Genomic DNA, 25,763 nt, shown 5'->3' with positions numbered 1-25,763 from the left:
CTGATCTGAAATAATCGCATACTTCCCTACTATATAGTAGGCGAAAAACAGTATGTGACGAAAGAAGTATGTCCGAATTCACAGTAGTCATAAAAGAGTAGGCAAAAAGTACCCGAAAGACCTACTTCTTCCAGCGAGATTCAGAAGTGTGCATATGATGAACACTTTACTATCCCATGAGGCAACAGGAGAGGATTTGTGAATGGCAGTGACGCAACCAAAGTCCCTTTCAAGGACGCGATGCAACTGACGCTGGTAGGTCATTTGATATGGGCAACATAGCGAGATTACATGCATTCTACAAACATTCATACTGTATAGAACATACTTTCTAAGCATTCGTGAAGTAATTACTTATTCAAAATAAGTACCTACTCAAGAGAGTATACGATTTCGGATGCAGCCCAAGTGTTTTTGAAGGAATCTGTTGAGTGAATGATTGAAAGAATTACTCAGTACTCAAACAGATGCTCACTCATCACCACCTACTGAAGTAATGATGTAACAGTCACAGAATAAATCAGGATCTGACCGAGCTTTGTTGGTGATCTGAATCAAAAGATTCAAGTAAATTCAAAATGAATCAGAATCCTCAATTTTAGCTCTTCAGGCTTTCTTTGAACATGTAGTAGTTTGAAAATCGAGGTAATGGATCTGTCTCGTCTGAACATGTTAGAATGGAGTCGATTCGCCTGAGTGGAATCGATTCACACCTTTGGAATCTACAGTGCTCTCTCTCACTTCCCAACTGAATCAATGAATCAGTTTTGATTCAGTCTTATTCAAGCTTGTCTGTTCATCGAGTGAGTTCCATTCCATTGTGAATCAGTGCACAGTTCTGTAATGCATGCTGCAGACATATCTGATTTGAGAGCATTGTTTAGTGATTCTAAATGATTCATTGTTTACAGCCCATAGTCTGTCAAAGAGACCTATGTTACATTCATGGATCATTCCATCATTTTTCAGGAGTCTGTGCAGACTGCCCTCCAATTACCCTGATGTTGTTGTAAATGGTACTTCCCAACCCTCCATGGCTATGACAACAGAATCTGTGAGTAGAAAAAGTAAAACATATTTGCTATTTTCAGTTTTGGGATTTTTTGGATTAATACATCTGAAATATTTGCTCACTCCTCAGAGCAAGACTCAAGCAGTAAGTTTAGAGCAACAGAGCAACATGACCAGCTCCATTAAAGGTATCAAAACAGGGGTTTCATTTGCACAATATCCTGTTCATTGGGTTTCGTTGAATATTTGTACTTTTGCTAGCATACCAGACTCATACGGACACAAATGATTTATCCTGTGTGCGTGTCTGTGCATGTCTAACAGACAAGAAAGTGGAGAATTCACAACTACAAACATGCAACTCTTCGGGTTTAGATGTGACAAATAAGATCAACAGGACAAGGTAAATCAAACACCATTATCTCTTTTTTTATTACCATTCATTCATGAGAAACACTGGAATGATAGTAAAATAATTGAGAATTGACATCCATCTCCTTTCCCATCAGGACACAGGAGGATTTCCCATCAGGACTCAGGTCGCTGAGGCTTCATGGGAGTTCTAGGCGGAACTCCCTGCTTCGCTGGTGTCAAGGCAGAACTCAGGGATACAAGGTAATGAATTGAACCAAACTAAACGAAATAGCTGACCGATCAAACTTGGCAGTCGGCCACACACCCCCTTGTCTCAGCCTTAGACAGCACGGACCACCCACAGTCCTTTCACCGACCATCTGATGCACATTGTACACACAACTCAAAAGCACTCTCTCAATCTGGAAAGCTCTTGTCTGACTCGCATTGGGTTTTTTTTATCAGTCTGCCTGCAAAAAAATAAAGCCTCGGAAGTCATGTTTACAAGTTACTGGGTTGAAACAACAAACACTATGACGAAAGAAATTGTCACTGGATTTCCTAAAGTGCAATTTTGATTTTGTTTGAGGCTCTTAAAGCAATACATTAATACATTTAGTCAGCAAAATGTATATATTTATATTTAAATTAATATATTCAGCAAGGATGCATTGAATTGATCAAAGGTTACAGTAAAGATATTTATAATAATACAAAATATTTCTGTTTCAAATAAATGCTGTTCTTTAAGAATCTTGAAAATATATCACAGTTTTCATAAAACATATTAATCAGCACAACTATTTTCAATATTAATAATAAGAAGAAGAAATGATTCTTGAGCAGCAAATCAGCATATTAGAATGATTTCTGAAGGATCATGTGACACTGAAGAATGCAGTAATGATGCTCAAAATTCAGCTTTGCCATTACAAAAATAAATTACATTTTAAAATATATTAAAATGGAAAACAGTTAAATTGTTTTCTATTTTATAATATAAATATAAATAAATAATATAAATGTATATTAATGTTTTCACTGTATTTTTGTGTCTTTTTTCCACCGCCTTTTTTAATTGTATTGTGAAACAATAGGGATTTATTATTTTTATTATAGACAGGAATTGTCATCACAGAGTGTGAAGAGTTCTATTGATCTTTTTTTCTGTACAACCAATTCATGAAGACAGCCACACCATTGTTTAAATAAACTTTTTCTACACAGGTCTATTATTGTGATACACACTATAAAACCAAACAGCATGTAACAAAGACTAAACTAACTGTGGTTGGTCACTTTATATATCAACCACCCAAGTCTCTTCCTGTCAAAGTGGGTGGTTCTTGGCCAGAACAAAGATGCAATAAAATTGTCTAAAATTGTCCTGACTGATGTAAAATATCTGCCTGTCTCTCTATTATTCTGCTGCCTCCTGTCTTTCCTGCAGAATATAGAGATCACTAATTTCAGCAGTTGCTGGGAGGACGGTTTGGCCTTTTGTGCGATTTACCACAGTTACCTCCCCTCTCACATACCATATGACAAACTCAGTCCACAGAACAAGGTAATACACACATCTTACAGATGCTTGCATGCAAACATATTAGCAAAAGGGTTGTTATGATGATTTTTATGATGATTTTATCCATAGAAAGAGAACCTGACTCTTGCATTCCAGACTGGAGAAGGCTTTGGAATCTCTGCATCACTGGTGAGATGATTGAGTTTTTTTCTAAGCTGTCATATTTAAATTCATAACTTAATCCTATAATTACTCCACCCTGATTCAGCCACCAAACCAATCAACCAAATGCACAATTAATTAGTTCCAGCTTGAATCAAAAACATTCTTTCAGATATTGATACTGACTTCAGAATATGCAAGACATGAGAATGAAAAACATGTCAGGCCAGATGTGAAAATGACTCATGATTGAGTAGACACGAGAAAGACTCAGATATGATTGATTAGATATGTAATTGACTCAGAAATGAATGGCTGAATGTGATAATTACTCAGAGATGATTGACTGGAAATGTAAATGCCTGGCTGAATGCATTAACAATCATGGTTGGCTTGATCCTGTTGAACAGGATTTCATGTGGTTGTTCATTTGTGAATAATGTTTCATTGTGGTTCCTCAGACGGTGGAGGAGATGCTAAAAGATGATGCACCGGACTGGCACCGAGTTCTGGAATACGTAGAGAGCATCTACCGACATTTTGAGATGTGAGACTCCGGATATACATGTACTGATCATTTGCACAGTCATCACAAATGCTTTCAAAATTTCAATATGGCCTCAGAGAGGAGCACACAACTTTGAACAACCTTAAAGTAGACCTGAAAGTTCATCTTTTGTTGATGGTTTGTATTTGAGTTTGGATGGTTAGCATGGCCCGCTAACCCTGCCATGTGTTCTGACTTAATGCAACCAACTAGTGAATTGCTTGTTTCATTATATTATACTGAAGGGCTCTTAAAAGTGTCAAATGAACTTAAAGTTGGCATGAAACAAAGGTTGCAATAGTATTTTCTATTGCAGTTATGCATACTTGTGTGGGTCCTGCATTCATCCCACTGAGATGAACTGGAATACTATTTGATGTTCTAGTATTATAGACCTCCTGAGCAAAACTCCTAAAGAAGAGCGGCGTGTTTGTGTAAGGTTTGTGAGTTTGATGAGGAGTGTCCTGTTTTATTATTGCTGCTTTCTGCCCTCTGTTTGTGTTCATGTGGAATTGCAGGTTTCATAGTCAGTTTCTCTTTTTGCTCTTTTTTTTATGCCGATACAACATGACATGAACTACGTTGTAAATCACAAATCACAGAAATCATTACTTTTGTATGTGTGCCATGTTTTATTCTCTGTGATATTAAAAGTCTGAATAAGGAACAGAGCTGATTCATTCAGCGGTTGTAATATCATCCTGTTTTGTTGACTTTGAGCCCCAAAACCCACTGATAATCTGACAGCCATTAGCGTTTTGTAGATATTAATGGAAAGTAAGATTCCAAAGACAAGCATTAATAAATAAATATTTTTATTTATACTGTTTGTTTCATTGACCAATGAGGAGTGAGGCTTGGCAAAACTTGAGAGTGATTGAAAATGTGTGTATAATAGGAACATATGAATGAATATTCCTTATTTAAAGTGTGGATGAAAGGGACAGGCATCATCATAAATGGTTAACTGCACTTTACAGATTCAATAGTCTCAAATGTCAGAGCCCGCGCGAAATTATTTTGGTACAGAAATATACACACATTGTTGATCGTTAGTATTTTTGTTTATTTTATTAATCAAGTCGCTCTGGTACTCTTGGAAATGCATTTATATTTATATTTATATTCCTATATGCAATTTTTAGTTCAGTGGTCTTTAATGGATAGAAGTGACTCTTCCTGTTTTGAAATAAATGAATAAACCAGTTGACTGACATATGATCTTTTGGACAGACACGTCAGAATGAAAGTTGTGTGCGTAAGGGAAAATAGTTCTCACGTGAGGAAACAACTTTTTTTCATAATAAAAGTAATTGTGAGAACGCATGATTAATCAAAGCCGTAGCTACTTTATGTTGGTAGTGTAAGTAAATGTATATACAGTATATATTACTGAATCCTTTTGCCTTCCTTAGTCTATTTCTGATGTTTATTTGTTTGTTTTTTGTATTGTATTGTATTTTACTTTTTCAATCTTTTTGATATTTTTCTTTTCTCTCTGGTTTTTGTTTGTTTAAAAAATGTTTTATATAAAAAAAATATTCAAAGGAAAAAAAATGCAACAAAAAATAATAAAGCTGGAAAAAAGTGTATAACAATAAAAATGTGTCACCACATTAATATATACATTACATCTTTCACACTGTGGTTCAAGGCTTCCATGATACTTGATATATTTTGTAATATATTTATATTGATTTACTTTTTTCTCCAAAGAACGCATTTTAATGAGCATATAATGCAGGAGGGCATTTACAGTTTTGGTTTACTGGACACTGATCTCCTGCTAAAGAACACTAAAAATTATGCATGGATGAATGAGTGATTGAGAAAGACAGAAAGGCAGTTGAAAATGACAAATTAATCAAAATATGAAAGACTTTTACTTTAAAAAAATAAAAGATGCAGCTCACGCATTAGCTGCTTCACACACTTCCACGTATCCCTGAAACCAGGAACCAAGAATGAATAAACCAAACAGACTCGGTAAACTCTTCCCGCCTGTCACCTGCCTGCTCTCCAATAACCCTCACTGAACCGCATTCATCAGCATGGTGAGTGGAAATAGATCTAAATGTGAGCTGTTGTGTTGTGTTATATTGTTTGTTTTGTTCTGAGAGATCAGATATCTTACTTTCTTCCTTCAGTCAGGTGACATTTAAAATCTTTCTGTGTTTAATATCAGTGCAGTCAGTGTATACCAGTGTAGTCCGGCTGATTTTAACTAAATTGATCTCTTGAACGTTTTGGGAATCATTAGTGAGGTTTAAATGCAGTTGTGATTTGACCGCCATTGATGAATGAAAGAGCTCCATTCACATACAGTAAAACAGGATGCTACTGATGAAGGCAAAGCCACGTAGTGCACGTACAGGTTGAGTAAAGGTAGGACACACCCACATACCTGTTAACAATGATCCAGTAATTACATTCACCTTTGTATGTCTGTCTATCTTTCTGTCTGTGCTGAAGGCTCTCAACATGGGTCAGAAGATCTTGGTGACAGGAGGAGGTGGATACATTGGCAGCCACTGTGTTGTGGAGCTCATTGAGGCTGGTTATCACCCTGTGGTCATCGATAATTTCAGTAATGCTGTCAGAGGTAAACGGACTTCTATAAATCACACTACACTGCTGAAAGTCCTTGTTGGTATCCTGAACACATTGCATTACAAAGAGTCTCAGAAATATCCTGCACGCACAATGAGCCCTTGTGTGGAATATATCAAGTAACAGTTAACTAACTAAACTTTTTTTTTTTTTTTTTTTTTTTTTTTTAAGTATGAATTTAAATATTTTATTATAATATTAAATCTTTTACATAGTTTTTCCTATTTATAGTATTCAATATTTATATATTACATTTTGAATTTTAAATAAAAAATATTGTTGTAATATTGCTTACTCTGCATCTTGGTTTAAGACAAAACTTCAGTTTCTTGTTAGCTGACAGTATTTTCTAATGTATTTTTTAAATGTCCGTCATTCTTTGTGGATGTGTGTTGTGTTGAGGAGAGGGTGATGTTCCAGAGAGCTTGCGGAGGATAGAGAAGTTTCTGAACACTCAGATTGAGTTCCATGAGCTGGACCTTCTGGATAAACCTGGACTGGAGAAAATATTTAAAAAGGTAAAAATGAACGCCTACTCTTGTTTGTATCCATGTATCCTGTATAATGAAATCTAATCTTCATTTTGCTGTTATACATTGAGCCACAACATGTCTGCTGTTTATATATATATATATGCGTTTCCTGATGGGGAGGCAGTGTCTCAAAAAAAATTGTATGAGCAAATAATCGATATTATAAAAATAAAACAATGCAAATATTGGAAAATGTGACATTACAAAATGTAAATGTCACTCATTTTTATAAAGTTACACTGTCCAACAGTGCCACCCGCAGGTAAAGTTACACCGGGAGCCCCCCCAAAGCGTGCAGTGAGTTTGATGGGGGGTAATTGAGGCTCTACATTAATCCGGATACATTTGAAAACGGCGTTTTCATTTATAAACGCTCTGCGTCCACATTAGCGTTTTCAGGCGTTGAAACATGATGACTGTGGGGGTTTTAGTGAGCAATCAGCTTGGGAAAATTAAAGGTACATCTTTGTCTGTGTGCAGTCTTGACTATTAACAAGAAAAGCTGAACATTAATTTACAAATGTGTTTAAATTGTTACTGCCTTTAGTTATTTTGGAATAAATGTAAAAAATGCATAAAAATACTAACTTGATTAAATTTATTCTTGGTTTAATAAATATAACATTACATAGTGTAATACATAAAATGCAAAATAGATTTTCCTAGTGGGAAAATATGAGTTTCCTAGTAGGAAAATATGAGTTTCCTAGTAGAAAATTATTATAATATTGCCTTTACTCCTGAAATTGGACATGACCTCCCTCTCAAATCAGATTTCCCAGTTGGAAACTCAGATTTCCTAGTAGGAAAATACGAGTTTCCTAGTAGGAAATTATTATAATTCATTGTCTTTGCTGAAGAAATTGGTCATGAACTCCCTCTCAAATCAGATTTCCTACTAAGACACTCAGATTTCCCAGTAGGAAACTCAGACTTCCTAGTGGGAAAATACGAGTTTCCAAGTCGGAAATTATTATTTCTTTTTTTATGTAACGTTTAACCAGGAAAATTAAGTTTAACAGGGACATAAATTTACATTTGATACATAAAAAAAGTGAGGACTTTGCCTCATTTTAAAACACCACTGCGCACACCACTTATATATATGCGTGTGTGTGTGCTTTCCTTCATACTATCATTTTCTTGACTCAAATCAATCTACTAATTTCTGAACTGAGCTGGTTAAATGTAAAACAGCGTCCCCTAATGGTTAAATGATTTCATTGTTTTCTCTCTGCCCTCTGTGTCTCAGCACTCCTTCTATGCAGTGATGCATTTTGCAGGACTGAAAGCTGTGGGTGAATCAGTAGAACAGCCTTTAAAATACTACAGAGTCAATATCACAGGAACCATCAATCTGCTGGAGGTAAGAAATGTGTCTGAAATTGTAAATGTCTTTGCATGGATCATTTTTATGCATGGAGAGTCCATATGAATCTGATTATTTGTGCATGTTAGTGCTTTCGGCTCTGAAGGAATGCCTTACTGGCTGTGGCTCTGTGTGTGTGTATGTGTGTGTGTGAATCAGGTGATGCAGTCTCATGGGGTGCGTAATCTGGTATTCAGCAGTTCTGCCACCGTCTACGGAGACCCACAGAAACTCCCCATTGATGAGCAGCATCCAGCGGGTGGCTGCACAAACCCCTATGGCAAGACCAAGTACTTCATTGAGGAAATTATCAGGGACCAGTGCACAGCAGAGAAGGTAGTTGACCGCTCTGTTATGATGCTTTTGTGTCTCTGTGGCAGATGTGTAACTGATCAAATGTCTCGCAGGACTGGAATGCTGTGCTGCTCAGGTACTTCAATCCCATTGGTGCTCACATCTCAGGACAGATTGGTGAAGATCCTCAGGGAATCCCAAACAACCTTCTGCCTTATGTTGCCCAGGTAACCTGTCTGAGCACTTGAGGTTCAGAGGAGTCTGTGTGCATTGTAAAGGATGTTGTTCTTTCTCACTTTGTGTGGCAGGTTGCTGTTGGAAGACGAAAACATCTGAATGTGTTTGGAAATGACTACAGCACACCTGATGGGACCGGTAATGAGAGATGGTTTTCAGCATGTTATTTTTGTCTTAACATCTGTCTCTTGTTTATTCATTTCTGGAGTTTTATTACTTTTGAATAATCAATTCTTTTTTATTCATATATTTATGTGTTGGTAATGTTAACAAACTATTAAACATTGGGGGTTTTTATTGAATTTTTAATTGAAATAAAGCTTTTAAAGCTAAAAACATTAGATAAAAAACTTAAACTAGTTAAGTTTCCCTTTGGCATTTAACTGAAATAATCTGTTTAAGGTAAAGTACTAAAATGACTAAAACTAAAATTAGGAGATTTCTTTTTTAAAAACTAATAAAAATGACAAAGCACATAACAAAATTACTAAAACCTTAACTCAAGTTAAAAAATTGAAAATATAAAAATGAAAGTTATTTAATAATTATTGTAACAGTATATAAATATTAAAATAACACTGGTTGTATTTAAGGGTTGTTGTTTTTTCAGAGTTTCTGTTTTAGTGGTTTTTTTGGGGTTTTTTTGTGCTGTCTAAGTTTGTGCTAACTGGTATCATTTATCATTTTAATGAATGCAGTTAAAATTCTATGCAGTGTCTAATGTTTTGTCGGAAGCATTTTAATGTTTAATGCAGAAGGGTTGTAAAGGTTTTATACAGTGTTATATAACCATGTAATGTTATTTTAGTTTGCTTTGTACTCATGAATTTTGTTTAGTTAGTTTTTTTCTCCCTAATTATGTTTTTATTTCAGTTCATTTTGTTCCCATTTTATGTTCCTTTTCAATAACACTGATTTACTCTTCCTGGCTAGGTGTGAGAGACTACATCCATGTTGTTGACTTGGCAAAGGGGCACATTGCTGCCATCAGGAAACTGAAGGACAGCTCTGGGTGTAAAGTACGACATTTTTTTTCTTCCTCTTTAATGTACTCAGTTTTTCACATACCTTTTTCTCAGTTTTACTTTTCTGTCCTGGTCTCCGTGAAGGTTTATAACCTTGGCACAGGTACAGGTTACTCGGTGCTACAGATGGTGAATGCCATGGAAAAAGCTTCAGGTCGAAAGGTGAGGGGTAAAGCTGCTGTGGTCCAAAGCATATATGAAATCTCAATGTGGTGTTTAAACTTGCAATATTTTCTTCAATGGTAGTATTTTTCCTCTGGTTCCAGATTGCCTATCAGATTGCCCCTCGGCGGAGTGGGGATGTGGCCTCCTGCTATGGAGATCCAACTCTGGCGGAGAAAGAACTGGGCTGGAAGGCTGAATACGGCCTGGAGAGGATGTGTAAGTGTAAACTAAAAGTATTTTCATAGATTTAAATGGGTGAGAAATACTGACAGCTCACGATTAATCTTTTATCTGATCACACAGGTGAGGATCTATGGCGTTGGCAATCCCAGAATCCCACGGGATTCAGTAATGGAGCACTGCCTTGAAGCTGGATGAATGCAGACTGTTTCTTACAAAAAATAAGGGAATTGCCCTCATAGCAAAAAAAACAAACAAAGCCAAACTGGGACTATGGTTTCTTTCATTTGTAATAATTATATGTAAAATCATTATATTACAAGAGGCCTGAATCTAAACAAATGATTTCATCTAATTCAGCATCTGTCTCTCTTTTTTTTAATGTCATCTCACTTGTATTAAAGTACATTGATCTAATATAGAATTATTTATACTTCCTTGTCAGTATTGACATAATAAAAATGATTTCATATGTGGTGTTCTCTTTTTCTTTTTATCTGGAAGGGGGTTACATTTTTACAGTAATTTTTTCAACATTTAACTGATTGGTTATTGGTTTACCTGGCAGGTTATTGTAACAAAACACATGCTTCAATAAAACACCTTAGACTCGAGTGTATGAAATTTAAATTAGTCCCCTATCAAATCACTGGCGCTGTTTCCTGGCTATGAGACGAGAGGGCCAACATAAGTGCTAAAAAAAAAAAAAAAATGGGACATTTATTCATTTTAAGGCCAGAAGGCGTAAATGCTTTGGTTTTGCTGTACGGGGGCGCGTGTGCTTTAAGCGGTTCTCCGGTCCCGGGCGCTCCGGACACCCACGTCAGCAAAACGTTTTTCCAGCACAAACGGGTTTCGGTCTTTCGGGCAAAGCAGGAAGTGAAAGCAGTTCGCCCTGATAACAAAAGCTGGACAAATACATCCAAAGTAGGCAGAGAAATGGAGATGGTTTGTGAAAGTGGGACATGTCGACCGTACCGGAGTGCGGGTGACGCGGGGCATCTGTGAGTATTATGTTTAAAGAGACTGGGGGAAACGGTGCCCGGGTGAAGAGGGTGGGCGAAGGGGTCCAGCACGAGGCTCAGCGTCAACCCGCGGGGCGTCCGAGCTCAGGTAATCCGAAATATGAAAAAAAGGCGACGGTGTTGCAAAGCCGGGTGTTTTGCGTTTTAAGATCCAGCCTGAGGTCGGTTCGGTGGGCGGCTCTCCACGGACGACAGGGCTCCCGTCAGAAACCACCCCACTGCCTCTATTCCCTTATCTGACAGCTTTAATTCGTAATGAAATAAATTATATGTCTGGTTAATGTTTAAATGCCCTTTTAGTGAAGTACAGGCGTGTGTGTGCGCGTTATCTCAGGTATTATTTTATCCGGCGGGCGTTTTACACATAAAGGGCGCAGAGCACTTTAATCTCATAGCTAAATGACTTGTCGAGCGTTTTCTCGGTTGCTACGAATTCTATGGCTTTATATTAATTTGGTTATTTATTTATTTATGTCTTGACTTGCGGTGTAACCCAGTTTTGGTAGTGTGCGCGTGCTGCGAGGGGAGACAAATGATGGAGATTTTTTTTACAGCAAGAACGTCCCCTAATTTTTCTTTATTGTAATTATTTCAATGTCTTAAGCGTCAGTGTAAAACCCGCGTTTCTCGTCTTCTCTCCCTCTTTCTGTATTTCCTCCTTTTTTTCTCCCTGCTTCTCTCCCTTGTTACCCGATGCGCAAAGTCGGGTGTTGCCCCTTCCACAGCGAATGTACATGATTGACAGGTGCGTAGTCCAATCAGAGAACAGTAGGCGGAGTCTCACGGCCTCCTTGTGAAATCGAATCGCTGCCATTACGTCACACAAAAGCACACATACACGCTGCAGAAATAATGTAAAACTAAATATAATGAGAAGTTAGACAACTCCCCCCCCCCCCCCCCCCTTCATTAAAGTTCTCACTTCTTTTTTCAGACCTGTTCACAAATGGACCAGTGCAGATATGTCAGCCATTCACCAGAGCTGTTTGCTAAAGCAGCTGGACCAGCAGAGGCAGCAGGAGTTGTTCTGTGACTGCAACGTGCTGGTTGAGGGTCAGATTTTCCGCGCACACCGCAATGTCCTGTACGGCAGCAGTGGATATTTCAGGATGCTGCTGTCTCAGGGATCTAAAGACACTCTAGAGTCTGTAAGTGCTTCTTTTGATGTCTTCAGCCCTGATATCTTTGCCATCATCCTGGACTTCATTTACTCTGGTCAGCTGGAGCTCAACAGCTCTAATGTAATAGAAGTGATGTCAGCCGCCAGCTACCTGCAGATGAACGACGTGATTTCCTACTGCAAGGCCTTCATTAAATCTTTCCTTGAGATCAGTGCAAAAGAGGACGATGAGAGTCGGTATTCGTGTCTGTCGGACAGCAGTCCGCTTCAGGACAGACGTGAGAACGTCATCGAGCAGTCCAACATGTGTGACGTCAGCATGAGCCCTCAGACCAGACTCTGGGATCAACAGGAGGATGAACAGCCGCAGGAAGAGTTCAGCGGAACCAGCCCGCAGCCGTCAGGGCTTCAGCTGAACTCTCCTCCGCAGTCCAGCCTGGAGGAGGAGCAGTACGGCTCCGGGCTCCCGGAACGCAGGAGAAGAGGAAGCAGGAAAAGAACCGCCACCAGTCGCTTGGTAACAGAAGACACTTCTCTCATTGACCTGCAGGGGGTGGTGTCACACTGCTCGCAGAAAGCAGACGAGCTGTACGCCAACCTTCCGTCCATTGTTGGGGTAGTTGGGGTGTTCAATAAAGGTAATCACTGTTACACTGCCGTCTAAAAGTTTTATTCAGCAAGAATGCATGCATTAAATTAACCAAACATGACAGTAAATACTTTTACGTTGTTACAAAATAATCTATTTCAAATAAATGCTGTTCGTTTGAACGTTCTATTCATCAAATATTAAGCAGCACAACTGTTTCCAGCATTGGTAATAAGAAATGTTTCTTGAACAACAAATCAGTATAGCCTATTAGAATGATTTCTGAAGGATCACGCGACACGTGATATATTTAAATAGAAACTGTGAAACTTTTTAAATTGTTGTAATATTTCACAATATTGCTGTTTTTACTGTGTTTTTTATTATTATTATTAAATAAATGCAGTCTTGGTGTGCATAAAGACTTTAAAAACATTTAAAAAAATAATTTTACAGAACCCCAAAATATATATATATATAAATTATGTTTTATTCTTTTCTATTTTACATAAATATAAAGTGTTTTTCTTGTCCTCCAGCAAGACTTTCTCTGCCTCCCACAGTGAAAGAGTCAAGTCATATTGCACAAATCTGTTTTGTTATTAGGAGCTATTCAAGGTTTTAATCAACAGCCAAAATCTGGACAATAGATACAAATTAAAAACATTTCTCCTTAAGGCCTTTATCACACATTTCACACCCCTGATTCTTTCTTTATATCTCTATATTATGCAATGTTTCTGGACTTTCTGGGTAAACAAGAGATGATTTTTTTTTAAATAGGCTTTCAGATAGTTATTTAATGTGGTGATGCGTGAAAGGGATCTGACAGTCAATGTCTCTCTCTCTCTGTCTCAGATTCCACTCCCTCTATGCGCTACAAATGTCCGTTCTGCACGCACACAGTAAAGAGGAAGGCAGACTTGAAGCGTCATCTCCGCTGTCACACAGGTGAGCGTCCGTATCCCTGTCAGGCCTGCAGCAAACGTTTCACTCGCCTGGAACACCTGCGCAGCCATTTTGAGACGGTGAGAAACACTAAGCTTCACACATGTCCGGTTCATTAACACCTCCACAGGCTGTACACATCCACATGCTACTGCTGGTCATTAATTCATCATATCTTGTACTTCCTTCGTGATCACATTAAGTCAGGGTTGAATTCAGTCAAATGTAATAGATGCGATTATATATAATTGTATATGTTTTTCAGTCTGTTAAACAAAAGAAAAATTATATTGATGTGAGATAGATCTAAACATCCACTCTCCTTTTTAACACTTGTGTTACACAGATTCATCAGGCCCGTAAGCTGGTGTGCAGGAAGTGCAAACGGCATGTAACCGAAGTCAATGGGCGAGTGGTAAGCGAGGGAACCCGCAAATACAGGCTGTGTGACGTTTGCATTCAGGAAAGCGGCTACAGTGAGTTAATCACAGATGGAACTGATGAAAATGAGGATAAGGAAGGCCTGTTATTGGGTGTGGAAGAGAACATGAGTGACAACAGGCAAATTACATGGGTCATGGACGACGATGACCTCGCGGAAGATTCTGGAGCAGATCTCATTATCCAGGAAGTGGAGGACAGTGATGAGGAAGCCAGTGGAAAGTGATGATATGTTTGTGTTTGTGTGTGTGTGTGTGAGGGTGAATGGGTAAGAGCTGTCGTCTTGGCAGTTTAACATCTGTTAATGTTTCTCTTAATTTCATAAGGGAAATGATTGTGCGTTTTTGTACAAATAAAAATACTTTCTCATTACAAATCTAAAGTATTTAAGTATCTAAAGTTTTTATAAAAGTACAAGTATATTTCTGTAATTTAAAGTATATTTAGTTTATTTCAAAAAAGGCATTTATGGGCAATGTGGTAATTCAATTTAGATCCAAGGCTGACACTGGGATTTTTCTTTAATTAAAAATGAAAAATTCTGTGATTTCAATTGTTCAAACTTTAGTATTAATGCCAAGGTTTACATTTATCATTTTATATACTATGCTGCATGGAGTCCACATGACCTACTTTGTGTAATATGTAACAGACTCATTTATTTATTTAAATCGCAACAAGTTATTTGTTATCAGTCACAGGCTCAACTTAAACATTGTCTAAATAAAATATTGTATGTATGAATGTATGTGTTTCTGTTTGATTCTGGAAATATCATCTTTGCAATTTGTCTTATTTTGACATGACAGTTATTTGCTTTGATTATTTAATTTTAGACTAAAGAAATGTATTTTATACATGCAGTGTGTGTAAGAATCATCATTTACATTTAACCAGAATAAAACGCAAATAAATTTGCTCATTCTACATTTATACTATAATTTAACAAAAACTTTTTGGGCAAACGAGAAAACATTTAGCTCTCGAAATCTGATCCCGATTTATCGCGAGACCTAAATTCATATAAGACGTCATGACGTCAGGGCTAATGGGGGCGTGTAAAGATGGCGGCGCTTATGATGAGAGTTGGTCCTGGTTCGTTCGCTTCTGTTCGGGTTCACCGACCTGCTCTGCACTCCTTTGCCGCCGTCGTGCTCAGATCCGTAAGTTTTTATTTGCTGCTCTGAATGTGACGATGTTATGTGGTTTGTATTTGCCATTTTCTGTGCATGTTTGTCTATTTTTGTGTGTGTGTGATTTGACAGGTCAGTGTGTCTGCCACTCAGTCATTCCCAGAGAGGGTTAAGATTGTGGAGGTTGGACCCCGAGATGGACTCCAGAATGAGAAGGTGAAGATCATTTTGTTATTAATCCGCCTGCATCAAAATCCAACATGACAATGTGCAATGTGGTTATCACATCTGTTTTGAGTTTACCAACTGTCAAACACTGGTGTCTCAAAGTAAATCAAGTCAGTCTTGCAAATATCATGGAATTTCAAAGGTATAGTAAGGTATAGACATTTTAATTACCTTTATTTATATATATATATATATATATATATATATATATATATATATATATATATATATATATATATATAAATATTATTTTTATTAGGCAATTTATTTTTAATTATTTGTTTAAAAACATTTTCAAGTTCATGGAAATGTATTAGTGTGAGAAGTTCTGGGAAACATGTGATGTTAAATAGAGGAGATATATAATTTCTGCGTCCATCAGACCATCGTTCCCACTGAAGTGAAGATCCGTCTGATTGATATGCTTTCTGAGGCGGGACTTCCTGTTATTGAGGCCACAAGTTTTGTTTCACCTAAATGGGTCCCTCAGGTGAGATAAAGCACTACAGCACACATCAATGAAGCATGCAAACATTACATTAATAGACCTTCACAACATAAAACGCAATAAAATAACGAATTATGAGAGGATCTTTGATGTAACCATTGAAGTTTGGCTGCATTTGATTGGTAGATGGCTGATCAGGAGGAAGTGATGCGTGGTCTCCACAAGAAACCTGGCGTGAATTACCCCGTTCTAACTCCTAATCTGAAAGGATTTCAGGCTGCAGTGAGTGAATAACAGCAGACTGTCATGTGCTAGTGCTGTACAACATATATGTTTATAGTATCATTAAAAAGATTTCGGTCAGTAAGATTAAATAGAAGTAAACTAGATTTAACAGAATTAATACTTTTATGGGGGGGATATTAACATGCCTAAGACTTTTGCACAGTACTGTATATATATAAATATTATCTCAGGTCAAGGCTGGTGCAAAAGAGGTAGCAATATTTGGTGCTGCATCAGAGCTTTTCAGCAAGAAGAACATAAACTGTTCAGTGGATGAGAGTCTTGTGCGCTTTGAGGACGTGATGAGAGCGGCCAAACAAGAGGGAGTTCCTGTGAGAGGGTAAGACAAACGCGGATTGCACAGTTTGTCTCACTTATTTTTATTTATTTATTTTTTTTTTCATAACCAAGTGTGCAAAAAGTTAAGATTACTGTGCTCTTATTGTTGAAAAATCCTCTTTTGCTCTGTTTTTCCAAGCTATGTGTCGTGTGTGCTCGGTTGTCCATATGAAGGGAAGGTATCGCCAAACAAAGTGGCAGAGGTTGCTAAGCGACTCTATTCCATGGGGTGCTATGAGATTTCACTTGGCGATACCATCGGAGTAGGCACTCCGGGTGGCATGTCGGAGATGTTGAATGCTGTGAAGAAAGAGGTTCCTGTGGAGGCTTTAGCAGTTCATTGTCATGACACTTATGGACAAGCACTTGCTAACATACTTGTGGCATTACAGGTGAGTGAGTCAGAGGGTGTGTGGAATCATGCTCATTGCCCAGTGTCTCTTTGCCTGTCTGTCATGACTGATATTTTTTACTATATTTGTATTGTTTTATTGTATTTTCCCCTTAGGGCTTGGGCCCTATTGTTTTCCTCAGGTACATTTTTTTTAACCTTTTGGGCACTTTTGTGGACCTGATCATGCTCAATCATGCCCTTTTATATGGTTGTTTTAGAGGGGCTCTGTAGCGCACTCCTTTTCACCTACAGTAACCAAACTTCATACACTTATAGATCGGGCCAAGCAACTTTCACTCTCATAGTCATACGCCAGCTAAACAGGAAGTCGGCTATTATGGGTTGTTTGAAAAACGCATGCTCTGGAATTTGATAAACTCCTCCTAGGGGATTCATACAATGGCCACCAAACTTGGTAAGCGTGCAGCCAAGACATTGATGCAAAACTGCTAGCTGATTTTTTGTATCTCGAACAGTTTGGCGAAATAGGGAAACAGGAAATGTGTTATAACATCTGCGTACATTGATTTTAATGAAACTTCAGTTGTGTGTTCGTTGTAGGAGGGCGATCACATGAATGTGACTATTGTGATTCAAAGTCATAGTGCCACCAACTGGCAGGAGGAAGTGTGTCACTTTCAAAATGCTTTGAAATTACCCTCTGTGATTACCTACAGTCCCTAAACTCGGTATATATATTGTTCACACCAAGCCGGACAACTTTTTAATTTACAGTCATTAGCTCCGACCAACAGGAAGTCAGATATTTTTGTTTGGATGTGGATTTTTTAATCAAGCTCTTAATTTTTTAACTACTGCACCAAAGGGCTTCATACAATTTACACCAAACTTTCTTAACATGATGCCAATATATTGAAGATGTTAAATTGCGAACGTGTGTTGGGTATCTTGAACAAAGTTGAAATGGCGAGGGATTACAATAATGACAAATGGGGAACTGGAAGAGTCTTGAATCTTCTAAATAATTAATTATACACCATTTATTTCTAAATAAAATATTACAAAAAATGCGTGCGTGCGTGTCACCGGGATGACGGTGGTGTCAGGGCTTGGGCCTGTCCTCGATGCTTGCAGCTATAATTATCTATCGAGACCTGTTCTTTGCGTACATACCGTACATTCTGTTATTTTTCACATTCTTAAAATGAGCAACTACTTTTTAAATACAGCATACTTTTGTTTCCTGCGATCTATTCTAGAATGGGGTAAGTGTCGTGGACTCATCTGTTGCAGGGCTAGGCGGCTGCCCTTATGCCCAGGGCGCTTCTGGGAATGTTGCAACTGAAGATGTGGTCTATATGCTGCACGGACTGGGAATCCATACTGTAAGTCCAACACGACTGTGTCTGTACTTATTCTTTCTGTCAATTTTTCTGTCACTTGGGTCATTTTTCTTTTTGAAAGTTGGTCTGGTCTGGTCTGTAAATGCATCATCTTACTAGCCCTACCCAAAACAACTTGGTTTTGATAGGTGATGTTACACCTAATGACTGATTTTGCTGGATGATTGTGTATCTTCTTAATTGGGACTTTCTTTAAAGTACTCCACCCTTCAAAAGTTTGGGGTCAGTAAGATTTTATGTTTTGGAAAGAAGTCTCTTATGCTCACCAAGACTGCATTTATTTGATCAGTAGTTACACTGTATAGGAGTATAAGGTAATTATCAGCTTCAGAAAGAAAAAAAGTTTACAAACTAAACATAAATTAAACAAATTGTTCTGCCTCTGCTTTTGATTTTTGTAATCATTTAGAGAACCTTAAAATTAGGGACCTGTAAAATCAGCAGCCAATCAATGCATACTGGCATTAGTCATGTGACATTCTTCATAACAATCTGAACTTTGGTTCACAGTCACACTGCACGATTTTTGGCCATGATTTGGCCGTCTGAGACAATTTTTTTAAATCCTAAAAGATGTCTTTGACAATTATTTTGACATGTTTACCGACAGCCGATTAATGACCATTGCCAGAATTTCATCTGAGGTGAAATTTGATTGCAGTGTCAGAAGATTTGAAGCACAGTCCTGTAATGTGACTTCTACGACAACCATCAAATCAAAACCAATAGGAGCACAGAACCTAATGATGCAATTAGAGATACAACAAACCACCACTTGCTCCACACACATCGTCTTTTGTCATGATCAAAATTAAAGCTAGAGATTGTTTTTGTTTGCCAGCCAACATTTCAATCCCGCATGTAATTCAGCTCACTTCACGGATGTAAAACCCCCTACGAGTCTTCTTGTGTGCATCCCTTTTCAACACGTCTTGACTGCCGTACAGTCTGACATTGATTAATTAACTGAGATCCCACAGTGTGACATGGCTTACAGCGGGGATCATGTTCATACAGTCTGACAAGCAACAGTCATAAAGGACTATTGTAAATCGTACTGTGTGCATCTGGCTTAAAATGGGGACTGAGAATTGTCATGAAATGTTATGAAATATCTTTGCTTACATGAAGCTCTGGGTAAAAATAATATTTTTAAACAATTATACCACTCATTCAGGTTTTTGTTTCTGTGTTTCAGGGAGTGGACTTGCCCAAACTGTTGGACGCTGGCTCATACATCTGTCATTCACTTAACAGAAGAACAAATTCAAAAGTTGCTCAGGCCTCCTGCAAGCTCTGAAGACTTTTTTTCTCTTCTTATTGATCGTAGTCTGGGTTCACTCTTGTGGAGGTCACACTGTGTTATCCCTTAGTATGCAGTGAAGCCTCTTAATTTACAGCATATTTAAAATAAGCATCTCTAATCACAGTGGAATTAGACTCTGGGGATGAGCACATCCGTTCTCTACAGTGAATGTGGGAATTAGTCTGGTGGTGAAAAAGGACGCTTGTGAACTTTTATCACCTAATGTTCACAACCAGACAGACCAAAAATGTTCTATTGTGCCTTGATAACTGATGACAGGCAATCAGTAAATACAGAGTTGTTTTTATTTCTAATAAATTAATTCAGTGTTTTATGTACTGCCAGAAGTAAGATCAATTTATGATGCCTAAAGGCAATAAATGCTAGAGAGGGATCTAATTTGACTTTCCAGAATATTGTTAATCATATATGTGCAAATGTCTTGCTGGTTAGACTGCATCACATTACTAATGTTGATTAGTATTATAACTAATGCCTCATGGAATGAGGTGTCACACATGGTTTTATGTCTAACATCCCCAGATATGTGACTGCGAATGCCAATTTGGCTAATTTTGAAAACGGAAGTATCTGTTATTACCAGTAAAATGCATTACAACACTGGTAGTCATAACAAACCCTTTAAAATGAAAAGACTCTCAGGGAGTGGAACTGATGCACAATTATGATAACTGATTACTGATTAATTTTGTTCCTCTCCAGGAAAAGACTTGAATAGTTTGAGGAAAATGATTGAAGGAAAATCCTTTTACAAAAGCAACGTGTTTGTTACAGAAATCAAGCTGAGCAGGTTTGTTGATTGCCTGTAGATTTTTAGACATGTCTTGTGGGTGAAACGGCTTATTATTGTTTCTCTTTGTGTTGTTAACTGACATTGTGTGATTTTTATTTTATTTTTTGGTCCACAATTTATGATGTTTAATTGATGTAATTAATTTTATTGATTAAAGACAAGATAATAAAAAAAGTGAACGAGTCCTTATGTAATGTGGCAAACTTATCGTTAGACTAAAAAACCGGTTAGGCTGACAGCTGAACTCTGTTTATAACTGACAAACAAAAAACTGGAATCATCTTACTGGTTAGGCTGACGGGCAGCTGAACTCTTTGTTACAATTGTAACAAACTGGAATCTTCTTGCCAAAAGAGGAAAGAATGTACCTATCCGTTGAAGGCTGATGAGCTGGATCAACAACTCTTGGACATTTATGCATTTTGTTTGACATCATACACACACTCTCAAAAACATATTTTACAGTTCATTTAAGGTTTGAGGAGTTCATCAGCAGTGAAAACTTGATCAAATAGTTCTTGTACTTTCATCAGTAAGTGGCGTCTGGTAAATGTATGGCTGAGGGCTGCATATACATGTGATTATTCTGAAGAATGACTTTATAAAAAAAAAGTTATATATATATATATATAAAAAGCTATATATTAATGTCTCTATATGAAACAAATCTGTCATTTGTCCAAACATTCATAATAAAGGTACCTATAAATTGGGTAGATATTATATGTTCCAGTGATGTTGATCCATTAAAATTCTGACTTTTAGAGCAAGTAAACTTTTTTAAAGCAGTCAATACTAAAATACAGAAACCAGTAATTTTGTGAAATTTTATTACAATTTAAAATCGCTTTTATATTTGAATATTTTAAAATGTAATTTATTCCTGTGATGCAAAGCTGAATTTTCAGCATCATTACTCCAGTCTTCATTTGGTGTTGAAAATAATATTTAAAAAATATTTTAGAGGAAACCCTGATCCATTTTTCAGGATTCTTTGATGAGTAAAATGTTCAAAAGAACAGCATTTATTAAATCTTTTGTGTAGTTTTTTTCTCTATCCATAGGCTATAGTTAATGTATTATTGTGGTTTGATCAATTTAATGTGTCTTTGCTGAATAACAGTATTAATTTATTTTCTTTCTTTTTTTTTTATCTTACTGACCCAAAACATTTGAATGCTATTTTAAATACGTCATCATAAATGTATTACAATGGGTTCCCATTTTATAATGTGCAACTTCTGACAAAGGATAATGAATGTTCATGTTCTGTGAAAGTGAACTGAAGTTGTTTATCCACTTCCTTTATTGTTTCCTCTTTGATTCAAATGTCTGTTCATGATTTAAGCAATTGCAATTTCACACTGTTAATCTTTTAAAAATGTGACAAAATGGTTCTTTTATATCCTTTATTTACAGAGCATCAAAATGAATAAACTTTCAAAACTTCCTCAATTTACAAAACCATCTCATATTGTCATAAAAGCTATTTAAACAATAACCTGAAGATATTTCATAAAATAATGTCAGTGCATTGATTTAATTTTTTTTATATATATACAAAGGCAGGGTATGCAGCATGAAACATCTCAGCTAAAATATGTAACACGATCATAACAACAAGTCTGAACAAAGTCATATTCTTACAAATGCTTGCCAAGTATAGATCTGAAGAGGTTAGTCCACAGTCTTTTACAACAAATGGTAGAAGAAAAACTTTCCATTGTTGTCCATCTTTAGACACTGTGGTTTATTTTATATACCACTCATTTTTCCAGCATAAGAATTTGAGTTCAGATAGAGTTCAGAAGTGTAAGCACATAAACATAAACTATGATCTCTCTGAAACTGTGATAGTCAAAACAGCTTCAACTATGAAACTTGATTCTGATCTTTGGTACAAATCCAGGACATTGAGAAATGATACATTGTAAACAATCAATGACCCATGAGCCATTTTCATCACATCTCACATACAATGAAACTACTCTTCCTCCTATCATTCTTTGTGCGTGTGAAGGCGGAGGTTGTTTTTGGAAGGTGTGTTCTCCATAAATGCCTTTCTGGTCATTTGATGACTCTTTTGCTTTTTCATGAGTTTTCACCTTTGTTCTTTCTAAGAAATGAATGAGAAGAAAAGGAATGCTTTTGTCAGCACGAGTTCTTAGAATCATGGTGATAATGCAGTCATTTGAGCTGGCATCAAAGCCTATAGGAACTAGGCTGTTATTCCAGGTTTGAACCCAGGTAGCAGTGAAATCACAATACTGATTAATCCCCACTTCGCCATTAGGCAAAACACTTAATCCCTGCTATTTTCAAGGGAAATGTATCTGGCATACAGAATTTCATGAACCTTCTGCAAAATGACAAACACCTGGCAAAAAGACTGACAGTTCAAAAGGTCTTGATGGACAATGAAAGACATTGGGACTGTCCAGACCTTCAAAGCCTATTTTATACCTCTGTGTGACTTTGTGAATACTTGACGCAGAGGGAAACGTTCTTTAGAGGATTTCAGACTGCATCTTGTACATAGGTACTGAGAGATTTGGAGCAGAAGCTCTCATGTCCACGCTCAACCTATAGGCTGGCTTAAATGTTGGCTTGAGTTGAGATTTAAACTGCGGTTTAGACCCAGGTTTATACTCAGGCTTAAAGTCTGGTTTAGACTCCATCTTATACTGGGGTTTGCTGTCCAACTCATGCATAGGAAGGGTGCAGTTGCTGTCCTCGTCTCGGTATCGTCCATCAAGCGGTGTGCTACTCCTGTGGGGTCTCTTAAACTTTTTGGCACAGCGAATGACTCGTTTGGAGATCAAATAGATGATCTCACAGACACTGAGCACTATGCAGAGTGCCGAAGCTCCGACCATGAAGTAGGTGAAGACTCTTTTCTCTGTGGGTCGGCCAATGTAACAGTCCACAATGTTGGGACACGGCTGGACGTCACACTTCACCAGCCGTGGCAGGTAGAAACTGTCGTAGATGTGATGGAGGATGTACAAGAAGGTGATCTCGATGGCGGTCTTGACAAAAAGGCTGATGAGGTACGTCCACCACAGTCCACCGTGCTTCTTCGCCGTGTTGTCGTAGAGCTTGACTTTATCACCATGCTTCACACGGTACTTGCGTTCGCGCTCCTCACGGTACTTCACGTGCATGACGACCATCAGCGACGGACAAGTGACGAAGATGAGCTGCAGAGCCCACAGTCGGATGTGCGAAATGGGGAAGAAGTAGTCGTAGCAGACGTTCGCGCAGCCCGGCTGCTTGGTGTTGCAGTCAAAGTCCTTTTGCTCATCGCCCCAAACTTTCTCAGCTGCTACAACGTACACCATCACTCTGAACACAAAAACCACAGAGAGCCAGATCCGGCCGAACGCGGTGGAGTATCTATTCACCCCACTGAGAAGGGCTTGAAAAGTCTTCCAGTCCATGGCTCAGAGCAAAGCACTCACTTCTCTGAATTCTTCCTCTGATCCTCTTCGACACTGAATCTGTCAGATAGAAAAAAATCACAATGAGTGAACTCATTCAAAACAACGTATTGTAATAAAAAGCAATATGGTGGGATAGTTCAAGCTAAAATTATGTCATCATTTAGGCCTACTCGCCCTCACAATATTCCAACACACTAAGGGCACGTTTGCACGACAATGATGTCCTAAAAACTGAAAAAAATTCCTTTGCGTTTTCTGTGCAGAGACAACAACATTGTCAAAAACATTCCCATTCACAGGGATCTGGGAAAACAACTAAAAACGCTATACTATTAATGCCAGGCCAGTAGTTGGCGATGTAAAGAAAAACTATGCGCCTGTAGTCTGAACAAGTAATACGCATGATGCCACCATTTTCACAAAATTGTGTTTTTTGTACTTTACACGGAGTAATGCTTTCAAAAACTTGCACTTTGAAACCCGTTTTTAAAAGTTTGCATTTTCAGGCCCCCAAAACACAGTTGCCGTGTAAATGAACGGCCAAAACACATAAAAAGTTTTCCGTTTTTAGTTGAGAATGGTGTTGTGTTAAAAAACCCAAAGGTAATTTTTTAAGAATATCCAGGCCACTCTTATCCATAGGCTATAGTTCATGGATTATTGTGGTGATTTTGGGAAAGAGGCCCTTAATGATTCATTCATGAATTGAACTCATTTAATTCTTGAATTCAACTAATTGACTCAATGATCTGATCACAGCAGTTCACTAGTAGGAGAATTAACAGTGAATAATGACTTAATTTTTAATCTGTTAGTCTTTTAATCTGTTAGTCACAGAATGACAAGAGTATGACTTCAGAAGGCCAAATAGGCTACAGAATAATGATACTTTTATGGTGCTCTTTTGTTATTTTGAAACTTGACAGACCCATAACATTTTTCACTCAACCGAATGAATGTGGTTTAACATTTGATGATAGGCCTATTTTAAGTACGTAAACATGTGTTGAATTTGTTTTTGTTCTTTTTTGTAAACTGCAGTCAAAGTATAACCAGTGCCGCTCTCTTTCTCGCTACTTTGTGTCTAGAATTTCTTTGCTATGGCTGTCGGCGTTTTTCGTTTTTAATTGTCATTCGCGGTTTTGTAACACTGATTAGGCTATAACAATATTAAGTTTTGTAAAGGTAGGCATATTTATTATAATAAGATAATTATAACAGCGCTTCTAAAGACAGATTTCACATTTAAAAAAAATCAACCGACTAAAATCGTAAGCGAAAGTTTAATTGCTCTACTTTTAAAAAGTTCAACCACTTTGCCTTCAATTCCAGATGAATAAAATCGCTTTGATCAAGCAGAAACGACATATTAAGGTAAATGAACGGAAACGAGGAAATTATAGTGATGACAACCTTTTTAGCGCAGATGATTGTCATTTGAACAAATTGCACAAAAACAAAGTTTACTACTTACGTTGGATGTTTCAGTCCTCTTATAATTCAACGGCTGTTAAACTCTTCTCCTCTCTTTCCTCCTTGTGGATCTGGTTTAGTTAACACGCCTCACTGAGGGTGGAGTTCAGTCTCCAGACTAGAGGATACAGCTCTACCATAAACCTCTTACTTTAAAGATATAGTGCTAATTAAATACATAGCCTAATGTGTGTGTGTGTGTGTGTGTGTGTAAAATGCTCGTAAAACCATCATGCATTCCCGTGTATGATCTTAAATGTCCAATGTATTGTTCTTATTCTGAAGTTACAGTGTCTAAAATTACTTGGTAATATGACACCATAAAGTTTTGTTGTTGTTATTGTTTTGCATAGCCTACTGTTAATATGATGATACTGCATTGTGTTTCGTGGGACAAATAG

At 37.5% G+C, this 25,763-nt stretch overlaps 5 protein-coding genes across 7 annotated transcripts in view; 4 read left to right on the top strand and 1 right to left on the bottom strand.

Moving 5' to 3' along the window:
- The window catches only part of LOC311071987 (cytospin-A), a 15,298-nt gene extending 10,877 nt beyond the window's left edge, over nt 1–4,421 (top strand). The window contains exons 6-12 of the mRNA XM_084096659.1: nt 970–1,054; nt 1,142–1,199; nt 1,336–1,414; nt 1,521–1,626; nt 2,816–2,932; nt 3,020–3,079; nt 3,514–4,421. Of these exons, the coding sequence (XP_083952785.1) occupies nt 970–1,054; nt 1,142–1,199; nt 1,336–1,414; nt 1,521–1,626; nt 2,816–2,932; nt 3,020–3,079; nt 3,514–3,603 (595 nt within the window). The 3' untranslated portion in view covers nt 3,604–4,421. The remainder of the gene's footprint in view (nt 1–969; nt 1,055–1,141; nt 1,200–1,335; nt 1,415–1,520; nt 1,627–2,815; nt 2,933–3,019; nt 3,080–3,513) is intronic.
- Nucleotides 4,422–5,500: 1,079 nt separating this feature from the next.
- Nucleotides 5,501–10,484, top strand: gale (UDP-galactose-4-epimerase). 2 transcript variants are annotated; one of them, XM_084096398.1, is made up of 11 exons: nt 5,501–5,653; nt 6,072–6,201; nt 6,612–6,727; nt 7,995–8,108; nt 8,271–8,447; nt 8,519–8,632; nt 8,714–8,780; nt 9,576–9,661; nt 9,752–9,829; nt 9,934–10,048; nt 10,136–10,484. In XM_084096398.1, the coding sequence occupies exons 1-11, from the start codon at nt 5,651–5,653 to the stop codon at nt 10,198–10,200; spliced, it is 1,065 nt and encodes a 354-aa protein (XP_083952524.1). In that variant the 5' UTR covers nt 5,501–5,650; the 3' UTR covers nt 10,201–10,484. The 2 variants fall into 2 exon arrangements, with proteins under 2 accessions (XP_083952524.1, XP_083952525.1); XM_084096399.1 differs by having other exon boundaries at nt 5,527–5,653; nt 6,615–6,727.
- Nucleotides 10,485–10,588: 104 nt separating this feature from the next.
- Nucleotides 10,589–14,881, top strand: zbtb8a (zinc finger and BTB domain containing 8A). The gene is made up of 4 exons (XM_084096397.1): nt 10,589–11,016; nt 11,972–12,795; nt 13,605–13,774; nt 14,041–14,881. Exons 1-4 carry the CDS (start codon nt 10,724–10,726, stop codon nt 14,359–14,361), a joined length of 1,608 nt encoding a protein of 535 aa, XP_083952523.1. The 5' UTR covers nt 10,589–10,723; the 3' UTR covers nt 14,362–14,881.
- A 295-nt stretch (nt 14,882–15,176) lies between these two features.
- On the top strand, nt 15,177–20,630 carry hmgcl (3-hydroxy-3-methylglutaryl-CoA lyase). Its single transcript, XM_084096266.1, has 8 exons — nt 15,177–15,298; nt 15,401–15,484; nt 15,879–15,986; nt 16,131–16,226; nt 16,421–16,569; nt 16,708–16,960; nt 18,183–18,308; nt 19,525–20,630. The coding sequence occupies exons 1-8, from the start codon at nt 15,200–15,202 to the stop codon at nt 19,624–19,626; spliced, it is 1,017 nt and encodes a 338-aa protein (XP_083952392.1). The 5' UTR covers nt 15,177–15,199; the 3' UTR covers nt 19,627–20,630.
- Nucleotides 20,631–21,598: 968 nt separating this feature from the next.
- gjb3 (gap junction protein beta 3) lies at nt 21,599–25,763 on the bottom strand. Of its 2 annotated transcripts, XM_084096215.1 has the most exons (3): nt 25,364–25,415; nt 22,910–23,946; nt 21,849–22,562 (listed from the first exon to the last, which is right to left on the bottom strand). In XM_084096215.1, exon 2 carries the CDS (start codon nt 23,884–23,886, stop codon nt 22,954–22,956), a length of 933 nt encoding a protein of 310 aa, XP_083952341.1. In that variant the 5' UTR covers nt 23,887–23,946; nt 25,364–25,415; the 3' UTR covers nt 21,849–22,562; nt 22,910–22,953. The 2 variants fall into 2 exon arrangements, with proteins under 2 accessions (XP_083952340.1, XP_083952341.1); XM_084096214.1 differs by having other exon boundaries at nt 21,599–23,946; nt 25,364–25,763.

Source organism: Abramis brama (genome assembly GCF_963993115.1).
Source record: "Abramis brama genome assembly, chromosome: 21".
Lineage (NCBI taxonomy): Eukaryota > Metazoa > Chordata > Actinopteri > Cypriniformes > Leuciscidae > Abramis > Abramis brama.
This window is presented reverse-complemented; position numbering and strand designations above follow the sequence as displayed.

Excerpts from the sequence above, each read along its gene's own strand:
- gale (XM_084096398.1), top strand. Across the intron at positions 6,728-7,994 it reads TGGAGAAAATATTTAAAAAG|CACTCCTTCTATGCAGTGAT; the intron begins GTAAAAATGAAC and ends TCTGTGTCTCAG. Across the intron at positions 8,633-8,713 it reads TTCTGCCTTATGTTGCCCAG|GTTGCTGTTGGAAGACGAAA; the intron begins GTAACCTGTCTG and ends TTTGTGTGGCAG.
- zbtb8a (XM_084096397.1), top strand. The coding sequence starts at position 10,724 with ATGGGACATTTATTCATTTTAAGGCCAGAAGGCGTAAATGCTTTGGTT. Across the intron at positions 11,017-11,971 it reads GCGGGTGACGCGGGGCATCT|ACCTGTTCACAAATGGACCA; the intron begins GTGAGTATTATG and ends TTCTTTTTTCAG. Across the intron at positions 12,796-13,604 it reads AGTTGGGGTGTTCAATAAAG|ATTCCACTCCCTCTATGCGC; the intron begins GTAATCACTGTT and ends TCTCTGTCTCAG.
- hmgcl (XM_084096266.1), top strand. The coding sequence starts at position 15,200 with ATGGCGGCGCTTATGATGAGAGTTGGTCCTGGTTCGTTCGCTTCTGTT. Across the intron at positions 16,570-16,707 it reads GAGGGAGTTCCTGTGAGAGG|CTATGTGTCGTGTGTGCTCG; the intron begins GTAAGACAAACG and ends TGTTTTTCCAAG. Across the intron at positions 18,309-19,524 it reads ACGGACTGGGAATCCATACT|GGAGTGGACTTGCCCAAACT; the intron begins GTAAGTCCAACA and ends TCTGTGTTTCAG.
- gjb3 (XM_084096214.1), bottom strand. The coding sequence starts at position 23,886 with ATGGACTGGAAGACTTTTCAAGCCCTTCTCAGTGGGGTGAATAGATAC.